At 48.9% G+C, this 26795-nt stretch overlaps 2 protein-coding genes and 1 long non-coding RNA gene across 12 annotated transcripts in view; 2 read left to right on the top strand and 1 right to left on the bottom strand.

The window, feature by feature from the left end:
• Positions 1-81: 81 nt before the first annotated feature.
• Positions 82-24790, top strand: SNX32 (sorting nexin 32). Of its 5 annotated transcripts, XM_028833223.2 has the most exons (14): positions 82-241; positions 19457-19561; positions 19916-20026; positions 20146-20267; positions 20420-20543; positions 20734-20838; positions 21038-21143; positions 21309-21384; positions 21620-21659; positions 22442-22528; positions 22607-22766; positions 22846-22931; positions 23248-23350; positions 23707-24790. In XM_028833223.2, the coding sequence occupies exons 1-13, from the start codon at positions 206-208 to the stop codon at positions 23299-23301; spliced, it is 1212 nt and encodes a 403-aa protein (XP_028689056.1). In that variant the 5' UTR covers positions 82-205; the 3' UTR covers positions 23302-23350; positions 23707-24790. The 5 variants fall into 5 exon arrangements, with proteins under 5 accessions (XP_028689056.1, XP_077818537.1, XP_077818538.1 ...); XM_077962411.1 differs by lacking the exon at positions 23248-23350 and having other exon boundaries at positions 23707-23881; XM_077962412.1 differs by lacking the exon at positions 23707-24790 and having other exon boundaries at positions 19457-19519; positions 23248-23673.
• On the top strand, positions 5365-15362 carry LOC144334126 (uncharacterized). The gene is made up of 3 exons (XR_013403578.1): positions 5365-5759; positions 13643-13970; positions 14317-15362. It is a non-coding gene; the product is annotated as an uncharacterized LOC144334126 (long non-coding RNA).
• CFL1 (cofilin 1) overlaps positions 24785-26795 on the bottom strand; it is an 18761-nt gene continuing 16750 nt past the window's right edge. For 4 of the 6 annotated variants that reach the window (XM_077961442.1, XM_028832876.2, XM_015113656.3 and 1 more), the window contains 3 exons: positions 25912-26219; positions 25630-25706; positions 24797-25429 (listed from right to left, as the gene is read on the bottom strand). In XM_077961442.1, coding sequence (XP_077817568.1) covers positions 25317-25429; positions 25630-25706; positions 25912-26219 — 498 coding nt within the window. In that variant the 3' untranslated portion in view covers positions 24797-25316. 6 annotated transcript variants of the gene reach the window in all.

Raw genomic sequence — 26795 nt, 5'->3', positions numbered from 1 at the left:
CAATCGAAAGGCGCGGCTGAGGGAAAGGCGGTGGGAACCGCCCCCGACTCCAGGCGACTCCTTGGCCGGGCGGGGGAGAGCGTCCTCGTCAGCTGAGAGCACACTCACTCGGTCGGTTCCTTGGGCGAGTTACGGGGACGACCTGCGGGAGCACGCAGGCAGTGGCCGGACGCTGAAGCCGTGTGTGCTGCAGCCCAGGAGAGCGATGGAGACGCATGCGGAGGCTGGGAAGGAGGGCAAGGTAGAGAAAGGATGAAGAACACCCCCACCCCCAGCCTCCCCTCTCTCCATGAGAGCCCGTGATGCCCAATCATGCGGTGGTGTGTGTATGTCTGTGTGTGTGGTTGGCTGTCTCTGTGTGTTTGTGTGTGTGTGTGTGTGTGTATAGTCTGCATGTGTGTGTCTCTGTGTGTCTGTGTGTGTGTATGTCGATGTGTCTGCATATGTCTGTGTGTGTCTGTGTGTATCTGTGTATGTCTTTGTGTCTGTGTGTCTCTGTGTGTCTCTTTGTGTGTCTGTGTGTCTGCGTGTCTGTGTATGGCCTACGTGTGTCTGTGTGTGTGCACGTGTGCGTCCGTGTGGGTCTGTGTGTGTGTGCGCATGTCTGTGTGTGTGTGTCTGTGTCTGTGTATGGTATGCGTGTGTCTTTGTGTCTCTGTGTGTCTGTGTGTATGGTCTGTGTGTGTGCACGTGTGCATGTGTGTGTGTGTCTGTGCATGCATGTGTCTGTGTGTGTCTGCGCATGTCTGTGTCTCTTTGTGTCTGAGTGTGTGTGTGTGTGTGTATGGTCTGCGTGCATCTTTATGTCTGTGTGTGTGTCTCTGTGTGTATCTCTGTGGGTGTCTGTGTGTGTGTGAGTATGGTCTGCGTGTGTCTGTGTGTGTGTGTGTGTGTATTTCTGGATCTGTGTGTTTGCATGTGTCTGTGGGTGTGTCTGTGTGTCTGTGTGTGTTTGTGTCCGTGTGTCTCTGTGTATCTGTGTGTGTCCATGTCTGTGTGTCTGTGTGTTGGTGTGTCTGTGTATCTGTGTGTGTTTCTATATGTCTGTGTGTGCCTGTGTCTGTGTTTGTCTCGCGTGTCTGCGTGTGTGTGTGCCCATGTGTCTCTGTGTGTATGTGTGTGTCTGTGCAAGTGAGAGAAGGGAGACTTGAGCAAGGGAGTGGGTAGCCTCTGTGGCACCTGTGTGGGGACTGATGAGGATGCCAAGGGAGGCGGGGTTTTGCCTTTGTCCTGACAGATGGAAAGGGACCGTCACTGTCACTCTTACCCTCCCCAGGACCAACTCATGCTGGCTTGATGGGGGTAGGGGGTGGGAGGTGGGGGCGGGGAGAAGGGCAGGATGTTAGGGATTGAGCAGAGGCTGGCATCCTCTTCTCCTTTCCCAAGGCGAGAGAATCCTGTTCAGCCCTAATGGCTTCATTTGTGTTCTGAGTTCATATAATCATAAGACTATTTCTTCCTTTTGACTTCATTCAGCAAAGAGTTGAGTATCCACGTTGTGCCAAGGATGGTTAGAGCATGGAGAGGTGCACCCTTTTGGGAGATGGAGGCATATGCACAGTGGGCCATGGCTAAGGATGAGGATGGAGCAGCTGTGGTTCACCTTTGAGGCCCATCTCCCTCAAGCAGCTACCAAGCAGTGTAGGTCAGAGCAGAAATACTAAGGCAGCAGGAAGGAGGCTGGGGACTAGGGAACCTGCTGCACCAGTTAGCCAAACTGCATGTGTTTGGGTTCTGGGGCAAGTGGGAGAGGCTGCCTTGGGAGTGTCAGAGAAGCCAAGAAATGAGGAGCAAGGTTCAAGTGGTTTGGAGGGACAAGAGGGGCTGAGAGACACAAAGCATGGAACAGAATGGTCTGCTTCAATGTTTATCTATGTTCATCTTCATGGTTAAAGGAGTTAACATATATAAAATGCTTAGGGCATATATATGAAATGGTTAGAGTCGTGCCTAGCATATTGTAAGGGCCAACATAAGCGTTAGCCATTATATTATTATTACTGTTATATTATTATTGCTGTATGTTCTGAGGATGTGCTGAGCTATTGAACAGATGGATGCACCCCCCAGCCTTTGCAGGAGCCATACTCTCTGAAAGTTCACTACCAATACTTATCCTCTAGGTTAGGTATTGCCTTCTCTAAGATCTTCCTTTAAATATAGAGACATTAAAAGAATATATAAACAAAAATATAATAGAGGAGAAAATGAAATAATATAAAATACTAGCCAAGCATGGTGGCTCAAGCCTGTAATCGCAGCACTCTGGGAGGCCAAAGCAGGCAAATCACTTGCGGTCAGGAATTTGAGACTAGCCTGGCCAACATGGTGAAACCCCATCTCTACTAAAAATCCAGAAAATTGGCCAGACATAGTGGTGTGCGCCTGTAATCACAATTGCTTGGGAGTCTGAGACAGGAGAATCACTTGAACCCGGGAGGCAAAGGTTGCAGTGAAACGAGATCACGCCATTGAACTCCAGCCTGGGCAACAGATCGAGACTCTGTCTCAAAAATAAATAAATAAACCCAAAGGATTATAAATAATTCTACTATAAAGATACGTGCACACATATGTTTGTTGCAACACTACTTACAACAGGAAAGACTTGGAACCAACCCAAATGCCCATCAATGATAGACTGGATAAAGAAAATGTGGCACATATACACCATGGAATATTATGTAGCCATAAAAAAGAATGATATCATGTCCTTTCCAGGGACGTAGATGAATCTGGAAGCCATCATTCTCAGCACACTAATACAGGAACAGAAAACCAAATACCACATGTTCTTACTCATAAGTGGGAGTTGAATAATGAGAACACATGGACACAGGGAGGGGAACAACACACACTGGGGCCTGTGGGGGACTGAGGGGCAAGGGGAGGGACAGCATTAGGACAAATACCTAATACATGTGGGGCTTAAAATCTAGATGACGGGTTGATAGGTGCAGCAAACCACCATGGCATATGTATACCTATGTAACAAACCTGCACATTCTGTACATGTATCCCAGAACTTAAAGTTAAATTTAAAAAATAAAATAAAATAAATAAATAAAAGAAATAATATAAAATACTATTTAAATAATTCAAAAGAAGACAAGAAAGAAAAAATACAGGAATAAAAACAGATGGGACAAAGAGAAAGCAACAAGCAAGGTGACAAGTTGCTAGCCTGCTACATCAGTAATTACAATAATTATGAATGGACTAAATTCTCCAATATAAAAAAAACATCGTCAGATTGTATTTTGGAAAAAAAAACAACTAGAGTCTGTTAAAAGATACGTATTTTAAATATAAGGACACAGAAAGGTTGACATAAATGGGTGAGAGCTGGGCATAGTGATGCACACCTGTGGTCCCAGCTATGTGGGAGGCAGAGGTGGGAGAATTGCTTGAGCTCAGGATTGTTTGAGGTTACAGTGAGCTATGATTGTGTCCCTGCACTCCAACCTGGGACACAGAGTAAGACCTTGTCTTTTTTTTTTTTTTTTTTTGAGACAGAGTCTCGCTCTGTCGCCCAGGCTGGAGTGCAGTGGCCAGATCTCAGCTCACTGCAAGCTCCGCCTCCCGGGTTCACGCCATTCTCCTGCCTCAGCCTCCCGAGTAGCTGGGACTACAGGCGCCCGCCACCTCGCCCGGCTAGTTTTTTGTATTTTTTTTAGTAGAGATGGGGTTTCACCGTGTTAGCCAGGATGGTCTCGATCTCCTGACCTCGTGATCCACCCGTCTCGGCCTCCCAAAGTGCTGGGATTACAGGCTTGAGCCACCGCGCCCGGCCGACCTTGTCTTTAAAAAAAAAAAAAAAAAAAGAAAAGGGTCAGGCCCAGTGGCTCACACCTGTAATCCCAGCACTTTGGGAGGTCAAGTTAGGCTGATCACTTGAGGTCAGGAGTTCGAGAGCAGCCTGGCCAACACAGTGGAACCCCATCTCTACTAAAAATACAAAAATTAGCTGGGCCTGGTGGCATGCACCTGTAATCCCTGCTACTCAGGAGGCTGAGGCAGGAGAATGTCTTGAGCCCAGGAGGTGGAGGTTCCAGTGAGCCAAAATCACGCCACTGCACTCCATCCTGGGCAACAGGGCAAGACTCTCTCTCTCAAAAAAGAAGAAAAAAGAAGAAGAAGAAGGAAGAGGAGGAGGAGGAAAGAAGAGGAAGAAAGAAGAGGAAGAGGAAGAAGAAGAAGAAAGAAGAAGAAGAAGGAGGAAGAAGAAGAAGAAGAAGAAGAAGAAGAAGAAGAAGAAGAAGAAGAAGAAGAAGAAGAAGAAGAAAGAAGAAGAAGAAGAAAGAAAGAAAGAAAGAAAGAAAAGAAAGAAAGAAAGAAAGAAAGAAAGAAAGAAAGAAAGAAAGAAAGAAAGAGAGAAAGAAAGAAAGAGAATACTAGAAATAAAGAAGGATGGCCGGGTGCAGTGGCTCATGCCTGTAATGCCAGCACTTTGAGAGGCCAAGGTGGGTAGATCACCTGAGGTCAGGAGTTTGAGACCAGCCTGGCCAACGTGGTGAAGCCCTGTCTCTACTAAAAATACAAAAATTAGCCAGGCGTCGTGGCAGGCACCTGTAATCCCAGCTACTCGGGAGGCTGAGGCAGGAGAATCACTGGAACCTGGGATGCAGAGGTTACAGTGAGTCAACATCACGCCATTTCACTCCAGCCTGGGTGATGAGAGTGAAACTCTGTCAAAGGAAGGAAAGAAGGAAGGAAGGAAGGAAGGGAGGGAGGGAGGGAGGGAGGGGAGGGGAGAGGAGGGGAGGGAGGAAGGAAGGAAGGAAGGGAGGAAGAAAAGGGAAATAAAGAGGGACATTTTGGCCGGGGGCGGTGGCTCAAGCCTGTAATCCCAGCACTTTGGGAGGCTGAGATGGGCAGATCACGAGGTCAGGAGATCGAGACCATCCTGGCTAACACGGTGAAACCCCATCTCTACTAAAAAAAATTCAAAAAACTAGCTGGGTGAGGTGGTGGGCTCCTGTAGTCCCAGCTACTCAGGAGGCTGAGGCAGGAGAATGGCATAAACCAGGGAGGCGGAGCTTGCAGTGAGCTGAGATCCAGCCACTGCACTCCAGCCTGGGCAACAGAGTGAGACTCCATCTCAAAAAATAAATAAAATAAAATAAAAAGGGACATTTTATAATGATGAAAGATTTCATTCCACAGAAAAATAATCCTAAATTTATATGAACCTAATAATATAGCATCAAAATATGCAAAATAAAAGATGACAGAACTAAAAGGAATAATAGGCAAACCTACAATTAAATAGTAAGTAATTGTATTTTTTTTTTTTAGAAATGGGGTCTTTTATGTTGGCCAAGCTGGTCTCCAATTCCTAAGTTCAAGTGATCCTCCCACCTTGGCCTCCCAAAGTGCTAGAATTATAGGCATGAGTCACCATGCCCAGCCCAGTTAGAAATTTTAACACAATTCTCAACAACTGTTACAACAAGCAGACAAAAATATCAGTAAGGATTTAGAAGATTTAAATAACATGATTAATCAACTTGATCTAATTGACTTATGTAGAGCTGTGTACCCAACAACTGCAGAAAATATATTGTTTCAAATGCACGTGAAACATTTACCAAAATAAATGATACCTTGAGCTATAATGCAAGTATAAATAAATTTTAAAAGACTGAAATCATATAGATTGTACACTCTGACCCAGAATTAATGTGGAATCAAAACAAAAACATAACTAGATTCCAAACTATTGGAAATTAAGCAACATGCTTCTAGATAACCCATAGGTCAAAGAAGAAATTATAATGGAAATTAGAAAATATTTTTAAATTGATGATTATAAAAATATGACATATCAAAACTCATAAGATACACAGTTTCCAGAGGGAGATGTATACCACTACATGCATATTTTAGAAAAGAAGAAAGCCGGCTGGGTGCGGTGGCTCACGCCTATAATCCCAACCCTTTGGGAGGCTGAGGCGGGCGGATCACGAGGTCAGGAGATCGACACCATCCTGGCTAACACAGTGAAACCCCATCTCTATTAAAAATATAAAAACTTAGCCGGGCATGGTGGCGGGCGCCTGTAGTCCCAGCAACTCGGGAGGCTGAGGTAGGAGAATGGCATGAACTTGGGAGGCGGAGCTTGCAGCAAGCTGAGATCTCAGCACTGCACTCCAGCCTGGGCGACAGAGCAAGACTCCATCTCAAAAAAAAAAAAAAGAAAAAGAAAAAAAGAAAAGAAGAAAGCCTTGAGTATACAACACTAAAGAAAATAAGTAATTATTATTATTTTTTTTTTTTTTTGAGAGGGAGTCTTACTTCCTTGCCCAGGCTGGAGTGCAGTGGTGTAATTTCAACTCATTGCAACCTCCACCTCCCAAGTTTAAGCGATTCTCTTGCCTCAGTCTCCCAGGTAGCTGAACTACAGCTGTGCGCCACCACACCTGGCTAATTTTTTTGTATTTTTAGTAGAGACAGTGTTTCACCATGTTGGCCAGGCTGGTCTTGAACTCCTGACCTTAGGTGATCCATTAGCCTCGGCCTCCCAAAGTGCTGGGATTATAGCGTGAGCCACCGCATCCAGCTGGAAAATAAGTAACTAAAAAAAAAAAAAATTTTGGCCGGGCGTGGTGGATCATGCCTGTAATTCCAGCACTTTAAGAAGCTGAGGTGGGCCTGGTGCAGTGGCTCACGCCTGTAATCCCAGCACTTTGGGAGGCTGAGGTGGGCAGATCACAAGGTCAGGAGATTGAGACCATCCTGGCTAACATGGTGAAACCCCATGTCTACTAAAAATACAAAAAAATTAGCCAGGCGTGGTGGCGGGCACCTGTAGTCCCAGCTATTTGGGAGGCTGAGGCAGGAGAATGGCGTGAACCCGGGAGGCAGAGCTCGCAGTAAGTAGAGATCGCGCCACTGCACTCCAGCCTGGGAGACAGAGCGAGATCTCTGTCTCCAAAAAAAAAAAAAAAGCAGCAGCAGCTGAGGCTCAGGTGGATCATCTGAGGTCAGGACTAGCCTGGCCACCACGGTGAAACACCGTCTCTATTAAAAATACAAAAAAAGGCCGGGCGCGGTGGCTCAAGCCTGTAATCCCAGCACTTTGGGAGGCCGAGACGGGCGGATCACGAGGTCAGGAGATCGAGACCATCCTGGCTAACACGGTGAAACCCCGTCTCTACTAAAAAAAATACAAAAAACTAGCCGGGCGAGGTGGCGGGCGCCTGTAGTCCCAGCTACTCGGGAGGCTGAGGCAGGAGAATGGCGTAAACCCAGGAGGCGGAGCTTGCAATGAGCTGAGATCCGGCCACTGCACTCCAGCCTGGGCGACAGAGCGAGACTCCGTCTCGGGAAAAAAAAAAAAAAAAATGGCCAGGCACGGTGGCTCATGCCTGTAATCCCAGCACTTTGGGAGGCCAAGACGGTCGGATCACAAGGTCAGGAGATCGAGACCATCCTGGCGAACATTGTGAAACCCCGTCTCTACTAAAAATACAAAAAATTATCTGGGCGTGGTGGCAGGCTCCTATAGTCCCAGCTTCTCAGGAGGCTGAGGCAGGAGAATGGTGTGAACCCGGGAAACGACGGAGCTTGCAGTGAGCGGAGATCGCGCCACTGCACTCCAGCCTGGGAGACAGAGCGAGACTCCGTATTAAAAAAAAAAAAAAAAAAAAAATTAGCTGGGCGTGGTGGCACACGCCTGTAGTCCCAGCTACTCTAGAGGCTGAGGCAGGAGAATCGCTTGAACCTGGGTGGTGGAGGTTGCAGTAAGCCGAAATTGTGCCACTGCACTCCAGCTTAGGCAACAGAGTGAGACTCTGTCTCCAAAAAAAAAAAAAAAAAAAAAAAAAAAAAAAAAAAAAAAAAAAAAAAAAAAATTAAAGAAAACAAGAAAGGCTGAGAAATTAATGATACATTCATTCTCAACAAGTCAGAAAAAGAAGAGCAAGTTAAACCCTAAGAAAATAGAAGAATAAGAGGATAAGCACACAAATCAACAAAGGCCGGTTGTAGTGTCTCACGCCTGTAATCCCAGCCCTTTGGGAGGGCAATGTGAAAAGGGGAGGATCACTTGAGAGTAGGAGTTTGAGACCAGCCAGGGCAACATAGTGAGACCTCCTCTCTACTAAACAAACAAACCAAAAAAAAAAAAAAAAAAAAAAGAAGAAGTCAACAAATAGAAAATAAACATACCAATAGGGAAAATAAATCAATAATGCCAAAAGTGGTTTTATGAAAATGTTAATAAAATTAATAAACTAGCAAGACTGACAAAAGAGAGATTGAGAGAGCAGGAGAGAGATGGAGAGGAAGGAGAAGAATACTAATTACCATTCTCAGGAATTATAAAGGCGACATCACTAGAAATACTACAGACAAAAAAAGGAGTAGATATGAACAAGTTTTTGGCAAACAAATTAGGTAATTTAGATGCAATGGACAAATTTATTGAAAAAGGCAACTTACCAAACCTGAAGCAAGAATATAAAATCTATGTAGTCCTATACATATTATAGACATTTAATCTGTAATTTAAAATATTTCCAAAAATATCTTTCTAGCACAAATAAAATCACATGTAAATTCTTCAAAACATTACGGGGGAAAATATCATTTTTATATAAATTATTCCAAAAAACAGAAGGCACAGTTTCTGTCTCATTTTAGGAGGACAGCATAACCTTGATACTAATATCTGTCAAGAGGAGATACAGATGGTGAGGATTGCACAACAATGTGAATGCACTTAATGCCACTGAATTGTGTGCTTAAGAATGGTTAGGCCGGGCGCGGTGGCTCAAGCCTGTAATCCCAGCACTTTGGGAGGCCGAGACGGGCGGATCACGAGGTCAGGAGATCGAGACCATCCTGGCTAACACAATGAAACCCCGTCTCTACTAAAAATACAAAAAAATTAGCCGGGCGAGGTGGCGGGCGCCTGTAGTCCCAGCTACTCGGGAGGCTGAGGCAGGAGAATGGCGTGAACCTGGGAGGCGGAGCTTGCAGTGAGCCGAGATCGCGCCACTGCACTCCAGCCTGGGCGACAGAACGAGACTCCGTCTCAAAAAAAAAAAAAAAAAAAAAGAATGGTTAAAATGGGGGGGCACGGTGGCTCACACCTGTAATCCCAACATTTTGGGAGGTTGAAGCAGGTGGATCACCTGAGGTCAGGAGTTCAAGACCAGCCTGGCCAACATGCGAAACCCCATCTCTACTAAAAATACAAAAATTAGCTGGGCATGGTGGCGGGTGCCTGTAATGCCAGCTACTCTGCAGGCTGAGGCACGAGAATCACTTGAACCCAGGAGGCAGAGGTTGCAGTGAGCCAAGATTGTACCACTGCACTCTAGTTGGGCAACAGAGTGAGGATCCGTCTCAAAAAAAAAAAAAAAATGATTAAAATGGTAAATTTTATATTATGTATATTTTATCACAATAAAAAAATTGTTAGGAACATTACAAGAAAGGAAAAATACACGTTAATATCTCTCATGAACATAGATGCAAAAATCATAAAATATCAAGTTGCAGCTGGGGGCCAGGCATAGTGGCTCATGATTATAATCCTAGCACTTTGGGAGGCTGAAGCAGGAGGATTGCTTGAACCCCGGAGTTCAAGACCAGCCTGGGCAACATAGAGAGACCCCCATGTCTACAGAAAAATTGAGAATTAGCCAGGTGTTGGCCGGGCGTGGTGGCTCATGCCTGTAATCCCAGCACTTTGGGAGGCCAAGGCGGGTAGATCATGAGGTCAGGAGATCGAGACCATCCTGGCTAACACGATGAAACCCCGTCTCTACTAAAAATACAAAAAATTAGCTGGGTGTGGTGGCGGGCGCCTGTAGTCCCAGCTACTCGGGAGGCTGAGGCAGGAGAATGGCGTGAACCTGGGAGGCAGAGTTTGCAGTGAGCCGAGATCGTGCCACTGCGCTCCAGCGTGGGTGACAGAGTGAGACTCTGTCTCAAAAAAAAAAAAAAAAAAAAAAAATTAGCCAGGCATGGTGGCACATGCCTGTAGTCCCAGCTCCTTGGAAGGCTGAGGCAGGAGGATCACTTGAGCTCAGCAGGTTGAGGCTGCAATGAGCTGTGATCATAAACACTGCACTCTAGCCTGGGCAACAGAGTGAGACTCCGTCTCAAAAATTAAAAAAAGAAAAAGGTTGAGGCTGGCCACAGTGGCTCATGCTTATAGTCCCAGCACTTTGGAAGACTGAGGCAGGAAGATTGCTTGAGCCCTGGAGTTTGAGCCTACGGTGAACCATAATCACACCACTGCACTCCAGCCTGGGTGACAGAGCAAGACCCTGTCTCAAAAAAAAAAAAAAATTATCAAGCTGAATAAGCAATATACAAAAGGATAACACTTCATGAACAAGGCCTTCTTCCAGGAATGCAAGGTAGTTTAACATTTGCAAATCAATCAAATGAAATTCAGCACATAAACAGATGACAAGAACATCCATATGATTATCTCAATCAAGGGAAAAACGATTGATAAAAATCAATACTCTCATCAAATTAGGCATAGCAGGGAGTTCCATTAAGCTTCATTAAGATACCCTTGATTAAAAAATATATATCTAAAAACACTTTGGGGTTAAATTTTAAATGCAGTCCCTCTGAGATTAGGAACATGTCATCATATCACTTCTACATTGTACTGGAGGTCCTGGCGAGTATAATAAGGTGGTAAAAAGAAATAAAGGTTGGAAAGGAAGAACTAAAACTGTCATCATTTTAGATTATAGGACTATATATGTAGGAAATCCAAAAGAACTGGCCAGGAAGGTGGCTCAGACCTGTAATCCCTGCACTTTGGGAGGCCTAATTTAGGAGATCTCTTGAGCCCAGGAGTTCGAGACAAACCTGGGCAACATAGTGAGACCCTATCTCTACGAAAAATACAAAAATTATCCAGGCATGGTGGCAGATGCCTGTAGTCCCAGCTACTCAGGAGGCTGAAGTGGGAGGATCCCTTGAGCCTGGAAGTTCAAGGCTGCCATGAGCCAAGGTGGCATTACCACACTCCATCCTGGATGACAGAGCAAGACCCTGTCTCAAAAAAAAAAAAAAAGGATCCACAAACAATTAAATTAATAAGTGAGTGAGTTCAGCAAGATAGTTAAAAAATTTATTAAAATTAACAAGTAAATTTGCGTGGACACAAAGTAAATATATAAAAATGTATGATTTTTTTTCTTTTGTTCTTCCTTTTTTTTTGAGATGGAGTTTCACTCTTGTCACCCAGGCTGGAGTGCAATGGGGCGATCTCGGCTTACCACAACCTCTGCCTCCGGGTTCAAGGGTTTTTCCTGCCTCAGCCTCCTGAGTAGCTGGGATTACAAGCGCCCCCCCACCACACTTGGCTAATTTTTGTGTTTTTAGTAGAGACGGGGTTTCACCATGTTGACCAGGCTGGTCTCAAACTCCTGACCTCAGGTGATCCACCAGCCTTGGCTTCCCAAAGTGCATGAGCCACCTCGCCCGGCCTTTTTTCCTTTCTTCTTTTTTTTTTTTTTTTTTTTTTTTTTTGTTTTGAGGCAGGGACCCGCACTGTCATCCAGGCTGGAGTGCAGTGTGTGATGGTGTGATCATGGCTCACTGCAGCCTTGACCTTCTGGGCTCAAGTGATCCTCCTGCCTCAGCCTCCTAAGTAGCTGGGACTACATGTCTTTGCCACCACACCAGGCTAATTTTTGTATTTTTTTGTAGACATGGGGTTTCGCCATGTTGCCCTGGTTGGCCTTGAACTCCTTGGCTCAAGTGATTCTCCTGCCTCAGCCTTCCAAAGTGCTGGGTTCACAGGCATGAGCCACCATGCCCAGCCTATTGTTTTTCTGTATACAATTAGAAGATGAAACTTTTAAAAATATAATTTAAAAAGCAAAGAAAGGGCGCCTATAATCCCAGCTGCTTGGGAGGCTGAGGCAGGAGAATCGCTTGAACCCAGGAGGCAGAGGTTGCAGTGAGTCGAGACCATGCCATCGCACTCTGGCCTGGGCAACAAGAACAAGACTCTGTCTCAAAAAAATAAATAAATAAAATAAAAATAAAAAGCAAAGAAAAAAGAGAATCATCAAATACCTAGGAATAAATCTCACAGAAGACATGCAAGACCTTTACACAGAAAACTACAAAACATTAAAGATGACCTAAATCATTGGAAAGATATTACATGTTTTTAGATTGGAAGATTAAAAATTATAAATTATAAAATTACAAAGAGATCTAGTCTTCCCAGATTGATCTATATATTTGATATAATCACAATCAAAATCCCAGTACGTTTTTTAGGGGTAGAAATTAACAAGCAGAATATCTGTAGAAATGTAAAGGACTAGGCCGGGCGCGGTGGCTCAAGCCTGTAATCCCAGCACTTTGGGAGGCCGAGGCGGGCGGATCACAAGGTCAGGAGATCGAGACCACAGTGAAACCCCGTCTCTACTAAAAATACAAAAAATTAGCCGGGCGCGGTGGCGGGCGCCTGTAGTCCCAGCTACTCAGGAGGCTGAGGCAGGAGAATGGTGTGAACCCAGGAGGCGGAGCTTGCAGTGAGCCGAGATCGCGCCACTGCACTCCAGCCTGGGCAACAGCGTGAGACTCCGTCTCAAAAAAAAAAAAAAAAAAAAAAGAAATGTAAAGGACTTATTTATTTATTTTTTTTTTTTTTGAGACGGAGTCTTGCTCTGTCGCCCAGGCTGGGGTGCAGTGGCCGGATCTCAGCTCACTGCAAGCTCCGCCTCCCAGGTTTACGCCATTCTCCTACCTCAGCCTCCCGAGTAGCTGGGACTACAGGCGCCCGCCAACCCGCCCGGCTAGTTTTTTTGCATTTTTTAGTAGAGACGGGGTTTCACCGTGTTAGCGAGGATGGTCTCGATCTCCTGACCTTGTGATCCGCCCGTCTCGGCCTCCCAAAGTGCTGGGATTACAGGCTTGAGCCACCGCGCCCGGCCATGTAAAGGACTTATAATAGCCAAAATTATTTTGAAAAGAAAGGATAAAGTTGGAGGCTTTGCACTATGTGATTTCAAGTCTCGCCTGTCAAGTTACGGTAATCAAGACAGTGAGATATTATCATAAGGATAAACATTTAGAGCAATGGAACATAGCAGAGAGTCCAAAGAGTGACACTCTTTTTTTTTTTTTTTTTTTTTGAGACGGAGTCTCATGCTGTCACCCAGGCTAGATTGCAGTGGCAAGATCTTGGCTGACTGCAAGCTCCACCTCCCGGGTTCATGCCATTCTCCTGCCTCAGCCTCCCGAGTAGCTGGCCCTACAGGCGCCCACCACCGCACCTGGCTAATTTTTTTTTTGTATTTTTAGTAGAGACGAGGTTTCACCGTGTTAGCCAGGATGGTCTCAATCTCCTGATCTCGTGATCCATCCACCTCAGCCTTCCAAAGTGCTGGGATTACAGGCATGAGCCACCGCGCCCGGCCTGTCACTTTTAATAGGTCAATTGATATGTGTACACCAAAGCAATTCAATAGCAAAAGGAAAATGTTTATAACAAATAGTGCTCAAATAGCTGGCCACATGGCACAATGAATCACAACCCATACCTCACACTGCATATTCAAAACAAATTGAAAATCGCCAGGCGTGGTGGCTCATGCCTGTAATCCCAGCACTTTGGGAGGTTGAGGCAGGTGGATCATATGAGGTCAGGAGTTTGAGACCAGCCTGGCCAACATGGTGAAACCCCATCTCTACTAAAAATACAAAAATTAGCCAGGCGTGTGGTGCACACCTGTAATCCCAGCTACTTGGGAGGCTGAGGCAAGAGAATCGTGTGAACCCAGGAGGCGGAGGCTGCAGTGAGCCAAGATCACGCCACTGCACTCCAGCCTGGGTGACAAAGCGAGACTCCATCTCAATAAATTAAAATTAGGCCAGGCACGGTGGCTGATGCCTGTAATCCCAGCACTTTGGAAGAACAAGGCAGGTGGATCGCCTGACGTCAGGAGTTCGAGACCAGCCTGGCCAACATAGTGAAACTCCATCTCTACTAAAAATACAAAAATGAGCTGGGCGTGGTGGTGGGCACCTGTAATCTGAGCTACTCAGGAGGCTGAGGCAGGAGAATTGCTTGAACCTGGGAGGCCGAGGTTGCAATGAACTGAGATCTGCCATTGCACTCTAGCCTGAGCAACAAGAGTGAAACTCCATCTCAAAAAAAAAGAAAGAAAGAAAGAAATTAAAATTAAAATGAAGAGAATGAATTGAAAATAGATCATAGCCAGGTGGGGTGGCTCACACATGTAATACCAGCACTTTGGGAGGCCAAGGAGGGTGGATCACTTGAGGTCAGGAGTTTGAGACCAGCCTGGCCAAAAGAGTGAAACCCCATCTCTACTAAAAATACAGAAATTAGCTGGGCGTTGTGGCGGGCGCCTGTAATCGCAGCTACTCAGGAGGCTGAGGCAAGAGAATCATTTGCACTCCAGCCTGGGCGACAGAGCAAGACCCTGTCTCAAAAAAAAAAAGAAAAAAGAAAATGGATTATAGACTCAAGTGTAAGCTTAAACTGTAATACCTCTAGAAAAATAAATAGAATATCTTCATGACCTTGGGGTAGGCAAAGATTTCTTCAACAGGACATAAAAAGCCTTAACCATAGAAATAAAGGACTCTTATGTTGAGCTTGTAACATTTGAACCATTAAGAGAGTCAAAGGCAAACTATAGACTAGGAAAAGATACTGACAAAATGTATAATCAACAATGGACTTGTCCCCAGGAACTGAGTTCCTACAAATTACTGAAAAACAGATAATCTGATCTTTCAAAGAGGTGGCTGGAAAGAATCAGAGAACTGAACAGGCACTTTACAAAAGAAGATATGCAGATGACTGATAAATACAGAAAATGCCGCTCAACATCATTCCTCACCAGGTAATACCAGTTACACTCCCATGCACAATTACCATGCCTTGACTAACAGGGTGGAAGTAAAAAAGACTAACAATTCCGAGCCGTCACAGTGGTTTGTGCCCAGACTGATCTGTATATTCGATGCAATCACAATAAAAATCCCAGTACGTTTTTTAGGGGTAGAAATTAACAAGCTGAGTATGTGTAGAAATGTAAAGGACCTATAATTGCTAAAATGATTTTGAAAAAAAAGAATAAAGGTGGAGGCCTTACACTGTCTGATTTCCAGTCTCACCTGTCAGATTACAGTAATCAGGCCAGTGAGATATTATCATAAGGACAAACATAGACCAATGGAACAGAGAGTCCAAAGTTTATCATACTTAATCGGTCAATTGATACGTGTACACAAAAGCAACTTTCAGCTACTCCAGAGGATTGCCTGAGCCCAGTTCAAGGCCAGCCTGGACAACACTAGTGGGACCCCATTTCTTTAAAAAAAAAAAAAGAGAGAGAGAGCGAGAGAAAGATAAAATGACTAACAACTCTTAAGTATTGGCAAGGATGTAGTGCAACTGGAACTTTCATACACAGTGCTGCTGGCAGTGTACATTGGTTTAGTCACCTTAGAAAATTGTTTGGCAGTATTTACTAAAGTGTTTTAAACATATAATATGCCTTCCCTGTGAACAAGCACTTCTCATACCCAACAGAAATGGGGACTTAGGTCAAAAGTCCTCAAAAGATGGCTGGATGCGGTGGCTTACACCTGTAATGCTAGCGCTTTGGGAGGCCGAAGCAGGCGAATCACTTGAGGTCAGGAGTTCAAGAGCAGCCTGGCCAACATGGCAAAACCCCGTCTCTACTAAATTACAAAAATTATCTAGGCATGGTGGCAGGCGCCTGTAACCCCAGCTACTCAGGAGGCTGAGAAGAATCACTTGAACCTGGGAGGTGGAGGTTGCCGTGAGCTAAGATCGCGTCACTACACTCCTGCCTGGGTGACAGAGCGAGACTCTGTCTCAATAAATAAATAAATAAATAAATAAATAAATAAATAAAGTCGGCCGGGCGCGGTGGCTTACGCCTATAATCCCAACACCTTGGGAGGCCGAGGCGGGTGGATCACCTGAGGTCAGGAGTTTGAGACCAGCCTGGCTAACGTAATGAAACCTTGTTTCTACTAAAAATGCAAAAAATTAGCCAGGCATGGTGGCGCGTGTTTGTAATCCCAGCTACTCGGGAAGCTGAGGCAGGAGAATTGCTTGAACCCAGGAGGCGGAGGTTGCAGTGAGCTGAGATCTCGCCGTTGCACTCCAGCCTGGGTAACAAGAGCAAAACTCCGTCTCAAAAAAAAAAAAAAAAGAATTGTTCATGGCAGCTTTATTCATAATAGCCAAAAACTTGAAATAATCCAAATGATAATCAACAGTAGATACATGCATTATGATATAATCATGTAATGAAATAAGACACAGCAATGAAAACAACTACTTCTCCACTCAACAACATAGAGAGAGCTCTCTAAAGAACAGGGGCACAAAAGAATACACAATGCATAACTGCATTTCTGTGAAGTTCAAGAATAGGCAGGCCAGAATAGGCTGGGTTCAGTGGCTCACACCTGTAATCCCAGCTCTTTGGGCGGCCAAGGCGGGTGGATCACCTGAGGTCAGGAGTTCAAGACCAGCCTGGCCAACATGGTGAAACCCCGTCTCTGCTAAAATACAAAAATTAGCTGGAAGTGGTGGTGTGCGCCTGTAATCCCAGCTACTCAGGAGGCTGAAGCAGGAGAATCCCATGAGCCTGGGTGGTAGAGGTTGCAGTGAGTTGAGATCACGTCACTGCACTCCAACCTGGGTGACAGAGTGAGACTTCGTCTCAAAAAAAAGAATAGGCCAGGCCTGGCCGGGCGCGGTGGCTCACGCCTGTAATCCCAGCTCTCAGGGAGGCAGAGGCGGGAGGATAGCTTGAGCCCAGGAGTTCAAGACCTGCCTGGGTAATATAGCAAGACCCTGTTCTCCACAAAAGGGGAAAAAAAAAAAAAAAAAAAAAAGACAAGAATAGGCCAGGCTGGGCACGGTGGCTCACGCCTGTAATCCCAGCACTTTGGGAGGTGGAGGCGGGCAGATCACCTGAGGTCAGGAGTTCGAGACCAGCCTCAACATGGAGAAACCCCATGTCTACTAAAAATACAAAATTAGCCAGGCGTGGTGGTGGATGCCTGTAATCCCAGCTACTCGGGAGGCTGAGGCAGGAGAATTGCTTGAACCGGGGAGGCTGAGGTTGCAGTGAGCCAAGATTGCACCATTGCACTCCAGCCTGGGGAACAAGAGCGAAACTCCATTAAAAAAAAAAAATTAGCTTTAGTTTTTTTTGTTTTTGTTTTTTTTGTTTTCTTTAGACAGTTCCTCACTCTGTCACCTAGGTTGGAGTGCAGTGGCAAGATCCTGGCTCACCGCAGCCTGCACCTCCCAAGCTCAGTCTTCCCACCTCAGCCCCCCAAGTAGCTGGAACCATAGGCATGTGCCACCACGCCCAGCTAATTTTTAAAGTTTTTTTGTGGAGGTGGGCGTTGAAGGGTGTCTCACCATGTTGCCCAGGCTGGTCTCAGACTCCTGGGCTCGAGCAAAATTTAGGTGGGAGTGGTGGCACGCGCCTGTAATCCCAGCTACTCAGGAGGCTGAGGCAAGAGAATCTCTTGAACTCGGGAGGCAGAGTTTGCAGTGAGCCGAGATCACAGCACCGCACTCCAACCTGGGTGACAGAGCAAGACACTATCAAAAAAAAAAAGAGGGAGAAACCATGTAGAGATAACCCTGTAAACAGTGACCAGTGACCTCAGGGTCAATTCCTTCATGCCGGACAGCCAGGCGGAGGGGACAGATACAGGGATCTCCATCCGGGAAGGAGACATCACTAGACCAGCTGCAGATGGGCCACCATCAGGCAAGGTCTTGCCTGTTTCTGGACCCACATATCACCAAGCCCCATCTCAGGGACCATCTCCAAAGTGTGCCAAAATCAGAGAGAGGAGAGAGTGAGGAGGCCTCCAGATTGAGAGGTGGGACAGGTGCCTCTTGTATACTGGTGAGCAATGCTGAAAGGCAGAGTGATTCTTAAGCCTCTTCTCTTCCCCCTAATATCACTTGGCACTATGGTGTGGACACAGTAGGTATTCAATAAATGCATATTGCTTCCGGCCCTTTGGGAGGCTGAGGTGGGAGGATTGCTTGAGCCCAGGAGTTTGAGACCAGCCTGGGCAACAGAGCAAGACCCTGTTTCTAAAAAAAAAAAAAAAAAAAAAAACACAAAAAAAACTTGGCATGGTGGTACATGCCTGTAGTCCCAGGTACCTGGGAGGCAGAGGCAGGAGGATCACTTGAGCCCAGGAGTTGGAGGCTGCAGTGAGCTATGATGGCACCACTGCATTACAGCCTGAGTGACAGAGCGAGACCCTATCTCAAAAATAAATAAATACATATTGAATAACTCAATGCAAGAATGAGCTAGTAGCTTGGTGTCTTGTTGATCTTTTCACTTGAAGAAATACACGTGCTTTGCATGTAAGCTGTTGCCTCTTGGCATCAAAAGTAGTAAATGGAATGGTTTTGGCAACCCCCCCCCAAAAGAGGTGAAACTGTCTCACCCAACTCACTTGAAGCCCTGGTTAAGGGATGCCTGAGTAGCCGACTGGGGAAGGGGTGGGCAAGTAACTGAGAAAGTACATGGGGTTGGAAATTAAGAAACTGGGTTTTGCTGGGCACAGTGGCTCATGCCTGTAATCCCAGGACTTTGGGAGGCCGAGGCAGGTGGATCACTTGAGGTCAGGAGTTTGAGACCAGCCTGACCAACGTGGTGAAACCCCATCTCTACTAAAAATACAAAAGTTAGCTGGGCATGGTGGTGCACGCCTGTGGTCCCAGCTATTTGGGAGGCTGAGGCAGGAGAATCGCTTGAACCCGGGAGATGGAGGTTGCAGTGAGCGGAGATCGCTCCACTGCACTCCAGCCTGGGCAGCGTAAGACTCCATCTAAAAAAAGCAAGCAAACAAACAAAAACAACAACTGGGTTTCGACCTGGCACCGTCGCTTTGCAGCTGCATAACCTTAGACAATTTACTTCCCCTCACGGCACTGCACTCCAACCTGGGTGACAGAGCAAGACACTATCAAAAAAAAAAAAAAAAAAAAAAAAAGAGGGAGAAACCATGTAGAGATAACCCTGTAAACAGTGACCAGTGACCTCAGGGTCAATTCCTTCATGCCGGACAGCCAGGCGGAGGGGACAGATGCAGGGATCTCCATCCGGGAAGGAGACATCACTAGACCAGCTGCAAATGGGCCGCCATCTCTGGTTGTCTCAGCTTCAATATCTGTCAAATGGGAAGCTTTCTGCCTGCCTCCAAGGATGGGAGGGTTAAAATGTTTTGGCAGTTGCAAAGCTCAGGTCAGTGCCTTATCAGGACCCCTCTCTGGTGACCTGGGGCATTGCTGAAGCAGTGCTGCTAAAGAGGGTTCTGCAGGTGGACCAGAAGGCCTGCAGGGTGAGGAAGGGCAAAGGGGCCATGCTCAGCTAGGCCAGAGACCTCCCCTCCTCCGCAGCCTTCCTGTGCATCGGTGGATCTGCAGGGAGACAGCTCCTTACAGGTGGAGATCTCTGACGCAGTGAGTGAGCGGGACAAGGTGAAATTCACTGTTCAAACCAAGGTGAGGCAGTGCGGGGCTCGAGGAAAGGTCCTGGTGGCTGCCCGCAGGAGGCATCCCCCAGGGATGGTAGGCACGTGCCAACACAGCCTGTGGGCACTGTTCCTCCACCTGGCACTTGCCCTCAGCCCTTCCTGGAAAGCAAGCATCTTAACTAGGCTCTGGGTGCCTCTTCCTGAGGCCCCGAGTCCTAATCATCCCCATCCACGATTCTAAATGAAATCACGCACACCTGAGCTCTAACTTGGTCCTCCCTGGGATGTGGGATGAGGGGGGCCCAAAAGTGGGTGCCCAGGAGACTTGCTGAGGCAGGGCTTGGGGCAGAGAGGGTACCTCAGACGGCCTTCCTGCTTCCAGAGCTGCCTCCCTCACTTCGCCCAGACCGAGTTCTCAGTCGTGCGGCAGCACGAGGAGTTCATCTGGCTGCATGACGCCTATGTGGAGAACGAGGAGTACGCCGGCCTCATCGTGAGGAGGGGCCGGGCAGGGGCTGGGAGGGACAGGCAGAGCACTTGGGTGAGGACCAAAGGCTATGGCGGCCGTCTCGGCAGTGAGAGGTCTCCTAGCTCCGTCCCTCCTTTGAGCAGATCCCCCCAGCCCCTCCGAGGCCAGACTTTGAGGCTTCAAGGGAAAAGCTACAGAAATTGGGCGAGGGGGACAGCTCTGTCACTCGGGAAGAGTTTGCCAAGATGAAGCAGGAGCTGGAAGCGTGAGTGCCCCCTCCTTTCCCAGCCCTCCCCAGCTATCTTCGCCAGCTATCCCCCCATGAATGTCTAGAGACCCTGACCTCTGACCCCAGAAAGGGGGCAGGCAGGATGATGGGGGCTGAGGAGGGCCCGTGAGCCGCTGCCACTCTCGCAGGGAGTACCTGGCCATCTTTAAGAAGACAGTTGCGATGCACGAAGTCTTTCTACAGCGCCTGGCGGCCCACCCCACCCTGCGTCGAGACCACAACTTCTTTGTGTTTTTGGAATATGGACAGGATGTGAGCTGGGCCGAATCCCTGGCCCTGGGGCCGGAGTCTAGCTTGGGTGGGGAGGCACCCAGGGGTGGCAGGGCTGGAGAAGGGGCCCCAGTGGGCCCAAGCCTGTGTCACAGCTCCGTGAGTGGCTTGTGACTCGGCATGGGAGGTGAGAACGCCCACCCCAGCATCATACCCTCCCTGTGTGCCTCAGCTGAGTGTCCGGGGGAAGAACAGGAAGGAGCTCCTCGGAGGGTTTCTGAGGAATATCGTGAAGTCTGCGGATGAAGCCCTCATCACGGGCATGTCAGGGCTCAAGGTAACCCCTGGAGCTCCTCTCCAGATTCAATCCAGCACCTCAAGTCCACAGTACGGATTGAGGCTCAGGCTGGGTGTGGGAAGGAAGCCACTGGTGGGGCCTGGCCTGGATTGGAAGGAGATTTTGCCAACCCTGCGTGCCTGTGCTGCCAAGCTCCTTGGTGACCCAGTGTAAATGGGGTCCTGCCTGGCTCCCTTAGGAGGTGGATGACTTCTTTGAGCATGAGAGGACCTTCCTGTTGGAGTATCACACCCGTATCCGAGATGCCTGCCTGCGGGCCGACCGCGTCATGCGTGCCCACAAGTGTACGCAAGGTCCAAGGGGTCCTGGATCCCACAGCCCCTCTCCCCAGTGGTTCAACTCCTTGGGGGAGAGAAGAGAGCAGGGCATGCCTTGTTTGTCTGTGGCCACAGGCACCAGGGCTTGACGTGCAGATGTAGGGGCTCTGATGGGGGCTGTTCCCCCAACAGGCCTGGCAGATGATTATATCCCTATCTCAGCTGCGCTGAGCAGTCTGGGAACACAGGAAGTCAACCAGCTAAGGACGTGAGGACTCCCTCCACCCCTACCCTCTCCCTATGCCTGTAATACCATGTCTTCCCATGAGGGGTCACTCTGTAGATGTCTACTGTCAGCTCTAGGTGGGAGGTGTAGGCTCTCCTGTTGGGGGAGGGTGTTGGGAGGGAAAGGCGAGAGGGAGACTCTCAAGGAGGGGCTGAGACAGATAGGCTTTGGGCTGTTCCTCAGCCCCCTACCCTAACTCCTCCCTACTACTTCCTAGGAGCTTCCTCAAATTGGCAGAGCTCTTTGAAAGGCTGAGGGTGAGTACTGCCTTCTGTGCTCAAAAGCTTTCCTGGTGATCTTTGCAGGGAAGATGAGTCCTAGCAGAGGGAAGAGCTCCAGGATCATCCTGGGTTCAGTGATAACTTGGGCCCAGTGGCAAGTTGGGCTCACACTCCAGACTAGTTTAACGAGAGCTGGGCTGAAGACAAGGATCCAGCTTCGTGTGTGTGGGGGGGGGGGGGTGCGCACGCGTGTACATGCGTGTGTGCAGCAGGGGAGAGTTGGGAGGCACAAGGATGTGCCCAAATCTCTGGCAGGCTGCACCCAGCTGCCAGCACACTGCCTGGGTACACACATCCCCCACTCTTCCCCAAGAAGTCACTGGAGTGTTGCTGTCTTCCTAAAACGTCTATTGGACTGCATCTCTTCCCTGCTCAAGGCCCTTCAGAGACCCTGCCCCTTCTGGAAGCTCCCAAAGTCCTGAGCTTCCACTTTCAGCCTCTTGTGCTCCAGCCACTGCCTCCCTTCCCTGCTTTGCCCAGGTGCCCTCCCTGAACTAAAGGTTCCCTGAACACATAGCCGCGTTTGCACAGCTGCCAAGCCCTCGGCTCCCTGTCTGGCTCTTACTTAGTCCCTGAGATCCAGATTAGATCCCACTTCCTCTGTGAAGCCTTCCCTGGCCTGCGCCCCTCAACACCAGGCCTGACCTGGAACAGTTACCTAAGGCCTCTTTGTTGGATATTTACATGAAACGGTGCCTCCCACCCCTTAGCTGCCCCTCTGACAAGCTCCCTTCCCAGTGCCCACCTTTCTGATGCAGAAGCTGGAGGGCCGAGTGGCTTCCGACGAGGACCTGAAGCTGTCAGACATGCTGAGGTATTACATGCGCGACTCACAGGCAGCAAAGGTGAGAGGCAGCCCCAGAGCAACGCTCAGGCCTGGAAGCCAGGACAGGGAAGCAGTGACCCTGTGCCCGTGGTCCTAGGACCTGCTGTACCGGCGGCTGCGGGCACTGGCCGACTACGAGAATGCCAACAAGGCGCTGGACAAGGCGCGCACCAGGAACCGGGAGGTCCGCCCCGCCGAGAGCCACCAGCAGCTGTGCTGCCAACGCTTCGAGCGCCTCTCCGACTCCGCCAAGCAAGGTGAGCCCGCAGCCCCCCGGCCCCAGCCTGGGGCCACATGCCCTGCCCAGGTTCCCATGCCTCTTCCCCTCCTCTCCAGAGCTCATGGACTTCAAGTCCCGCCGGGTCTCCTCTTTTCGAAAGAATCTCATTGAGCTGGCAGAGCTGGAGCTCAAACACGCCAAGGTGAGCCCTCCCACCTCCCTCCCTCCCCCAGGCACCAGGGTGTGCGTGCACGTGTGGATGTGCACACGTGTATGTGCATATGTGGGTGTCTGCATGTACATTCGTGCGTGTGTGGATGAGAGCAGCCTCAGCTAAGGCTTGGGGTCATGCTTCCCTGGCTCACGACCCATGCCTTCTCGGTAGGAAGACCCAATTAACAGCAACTGTTATTGCACAGAGCAGGGGTGTGGGGAGCAAGGGGGTATCTACAGTGCAGAAAGAATGGCAGCCTGACTCAAGGAGCAGAGTACTTCAAGGACCTGTTTCTCCTCTGCAGGCCAGCACCCTGATTCTCCGGAACACCCTTGTCGCCCTAAAGGGGGAGCCTTAGAGCAGCCAGAGCTCAGCCAGACCCTGCTCTGGGATCTCCAGTGACCAGGGTATCCCAGACCCCCCTCTCTGGCAAGATGTCTCCTTCTCTAGCACAGTGCCACTAGCCACACCCTCACTCTGCCCCACATCCTCCCAGGGAAAGCCCAAACCCCCTACCACTACCACCACCAAAGGTGCCAGGCCCTGCAAGACACAGGGCAGCATAGGCATCATGATTGGGCACAGGTCAGCAGAGCCCCAGGGACCCCGACACCCCTCCCCAAGAAGCTGAGGAACAGCCTCCTCTCTCACCCAGGGCCTTGAAGGAATCATAGCTCTCTTGATGCCAGCCTGTTCTCCTTCACAAATAAAAACCCTGGTTTTGTAGCAAGGAGGCCTATTGTCCTTGCTTCCCTTCCCACAGCTCAAGGGTCCACCAGGTACACCTTCTGCCAAGGCAGTATGATCAGATCCTGGGGACACCAAGGAGGGCACCCCGCAGTATCCTCAGCCCTCTCTCCAGTGACAGCAAGCTCCTGTGGGAAGGCGCGACACCCAGAAGTTGGGATGCAGGAACCCCAGAAGTGTCTTCCAGGTTTGCCCCCACCCCCATAAACGCTAGCACAAGAATGAATTGCAAGTTCTCCACACGTTATTTCCTAACCACAAAAGGGATCTAGCCCTTCCTCCCAGAACCACTCACAAGCTCCTGAGAGGTAAGGAGCCAACTGTAACACCAGGCGGCCTCTTCCCTTCTCGGCTCAGTTAATTAGGGAGGAGATATAGATGCCCCATTACCACTCCCAATTCACCTCACCCTAGGGCCAGATTTCTTGGATGTCTTTGCCTGCTGGGCAGGTGAATGCCCAAAGTACAGGCTGGAAACAACCCATAGCAATGCTGGCAAAAGGCTCAGGGTACCGGCAACACCCTTTTGGTTAAACATAGGGAGGCGGTTCTCAAGACACCTGGGTCTGAAGTCCTGGGCTCCACCTGGCTGGCCCCACCCTGAAAGGACTCCAGCCACATCTAGAGGAGGTCAAAGGCTCAACTTGGGCTGACTCACAGCAACCACTGAACCTGACCCTCATAAACCTGAGTCAGCCATGCAGGGAAGACAGCAAACCAAACCGACCCTTTAAGCTACCTGTGACTTGCCTATCAGCCTACACCTAGGAAGGGACAGAAAAGACTATCAGATGGACCTCACTGCCCATCCAGGCAAGGCTACAGAGCACCCAGTTCAGGCATAAACCACTTCCGCTGGAACACCCCTGTGGCCAGCACCACTCCTTAAACAGCCAGTCCAGTGTCGATCACAGCCCCACCAACAGAATAATGGTGACCATCAGAAAGGTGTCTCAGCCAATCACTGGAGCCAGATAAGGGTGTGCAGGGACTGGTTGGATATGGGGTACAGAGAAGAGAGATAGCACCATTCTCCCAGTGCACCCCCCCCCCCCGCCAAAGTCTCCTGGGCCCCAACCTTGAAATACACATCCCATTAATGAGCCTTTTTATTATTGTCTTTTTTAATCGAAGGTCCCTTACTGGTCCTGCTTCCATGAGTAGCAGTGACCAGGGGAAAAGGGAGAGGAACCAGCCGGCACAGGGAGGGGTCATCTCCACAACATTCCATTTATACACAGAACTAAACAGACAAGCACAGAGTCACTATTGCGGTTAGAAGTTGGCAGCATGGGAAGGGGGAGGACCAGGTGGGGAATGGGGATGTTGTTAAAAAAAAATACAGGCTCCCCCACAACTGGGGTACCTGGGGGGAACTTGGTCTGCTTCAACCCAAGAGGAATCAGAAGATCAAAAGCAGTTTGGGAAAGCCAGAACCGTCAGGGATGGAGGGAAAAGGAAAATCCAGGGGGTGGGGGGGTCTGTTTGGCAACTGGGGTGAAGGGATTGCCCTCCCCCTGCTGGGATCCCCCCAGCCCCTCCGGTCTGGCAGGAAGGGGGCAGCCTGCAACCCCCGAGGGCAGGTGTGGGGCTGCCAGATGCTCCAGGCAGGGGGCCAGAAGGGGCTCACAAAGGCTTGCCCTCCAGGGAGATGACAGCACTGCCCCCCAACTTCTCTGCCAGGGTGCAGCGGTCCTTGACTTCCTCATAGCAGTTTGCTTGCAATTCATGCTTGATCCCTGTAAGGAAGAAAGGGGAGCATCTGTGAGCAGTAAGCACTGGGGTGGGGGTAGTTTCTGTGGCTGGGAAGGAGCCAATCAAAGCAGATGGAAGGAACAAGCAGGCAGTGAAGGGGGCGGACCCTCTCTGGGTGCTGTTCACCCTACCCTGCAGCCAAGGTCACAGCAGAAAGGCACTCAGCACCAATGCTGGCCCTTACCTGTCAGCTTCTTCTTGATGGCATCCTTGGAACTGGCATAGATCATTTTGCTCTTAAGGGGCGCACACTCAGGGGCCCTGAACAGAAACATGAGTCAGGCAACTCGCAGCAACAGCAAAGCCATAGGTGACTTTTGAGAAACCCTTGGGCTGGCAGTGAGGAGTCTTTTGTTACAACCCCCTCCCAATCCAAACCCACACCTCTGGGTTGACCAGGATCCACAGAAGTTCCCATCATGGGAAAGAGGGTAGGTGACAAGAAGTAGTGCCAGAATGAGCTCACCAGAAGATAAACACCAGGTCCTCCTTCTTGCTCTCCTTGGTCTCATAGGTTGCGTCATAGAGGGCGTAGCGGCAGTCCTTGTCTGGCAGCATCTTGACAAAGGTGGCATAGGGGTCGTCGACAGTCTGGCCCACATCGCCCACCAAGATCTCCTTGCCCTCCTCCAGGATGATGTTCTTCTTGTCCTCACTCAGGCAGAAGAGCACCGCCTTCTTGCGCTTCTTCACCTCCTCTGGCGTTGAAGACTTACGCACCTTCATGTCGTTGAACACCTTGATGACACCATCAGAGACAGCCACACCGGAGGCCTGGGAGACACGCCACGTATACCTCATCAAGAAAAAGACCCTAGGGAACTGCCCCTTGTTTTCTCAGAAGATCCCAGTCCGCGTCTTGAGTGGTCACTAGTGCCCTTCCCAAGGCAAGTCACTAGTTTTTCCACCCAAGCCACTCTCAAAGAACCAGATGGGACACAACCTCAGAATGGCAGCCATGGCCTCTGATCACCTAGTTCAACAACCCCTTCCCTCATTTTACGGGACAGAAATGGAAAACTCGTGAAAAGCAGAGCCTTGACCAAAATGTGAACCCAGAATTAAAAGATCCACCGGCTACTGACTCACTTGCTACTCACCGTATTTGCTCTCAGCCTTTGGATAAAACTGGTGACTTAGAACTTCAGATATGGAGGACCCAAACACCTGAGCCAAGACTCCTCTTCAGAAAGAGCCAAGACCCCACAATGCTAGATGGGACCCCAAGGACACTAACAGTTACAACAAACCCACCAGAACTGCTTGATGCAGTGTTACTACACAAACGACCCCTGTTCCCTCTTAGGGTCTTTCCCAACCAAAACAAGAATCACAACCCCCAGTAAGGAC

Source organism: Macaca mulatta, chromosome 14, assembly GCF_049350105.2.
Source record: "Macaca mulatta isolate MMU2019108-1 chromosome 14, T2T-MMU8v2.0, whole genome shotgun sequence".
NCBI lineage: Eukaryota > Metazoa > Chordata > Mammalia > Primates > Cercopithecidae > Macaca > Macaca mulatta.
The sequence above is the reverse complement of the archived record's forward strand: the minus strand, read 5'-3'. Positions and strand labels throughout refer to the sequence as shown.

Excerpts from the sequence above, each read along its gene's own strand:
- SNX32 (XM_028833223.2), top strand. The coding sequence starts at position 206 with ATGGAGACGCATGCGGAGGCTGGGAAGGAGGGCAAG. Across the intron at positions 242-19,456 it reads AGGCTGGGAAGGAGGGCAAG|CCTTCCTGTGCATCGGTGGA; the intron begins GTAGAGAAAGGA and ends CCTCCTCCGCAG. Across the intron at positions 22,529-22,606 it reads GCGACTCACAGGCAGCAAAG|GACCTGCTGTACCGGCGGCT; the intron begins GTGAGAGGCAGC and ends CCGTGGTCCTAG.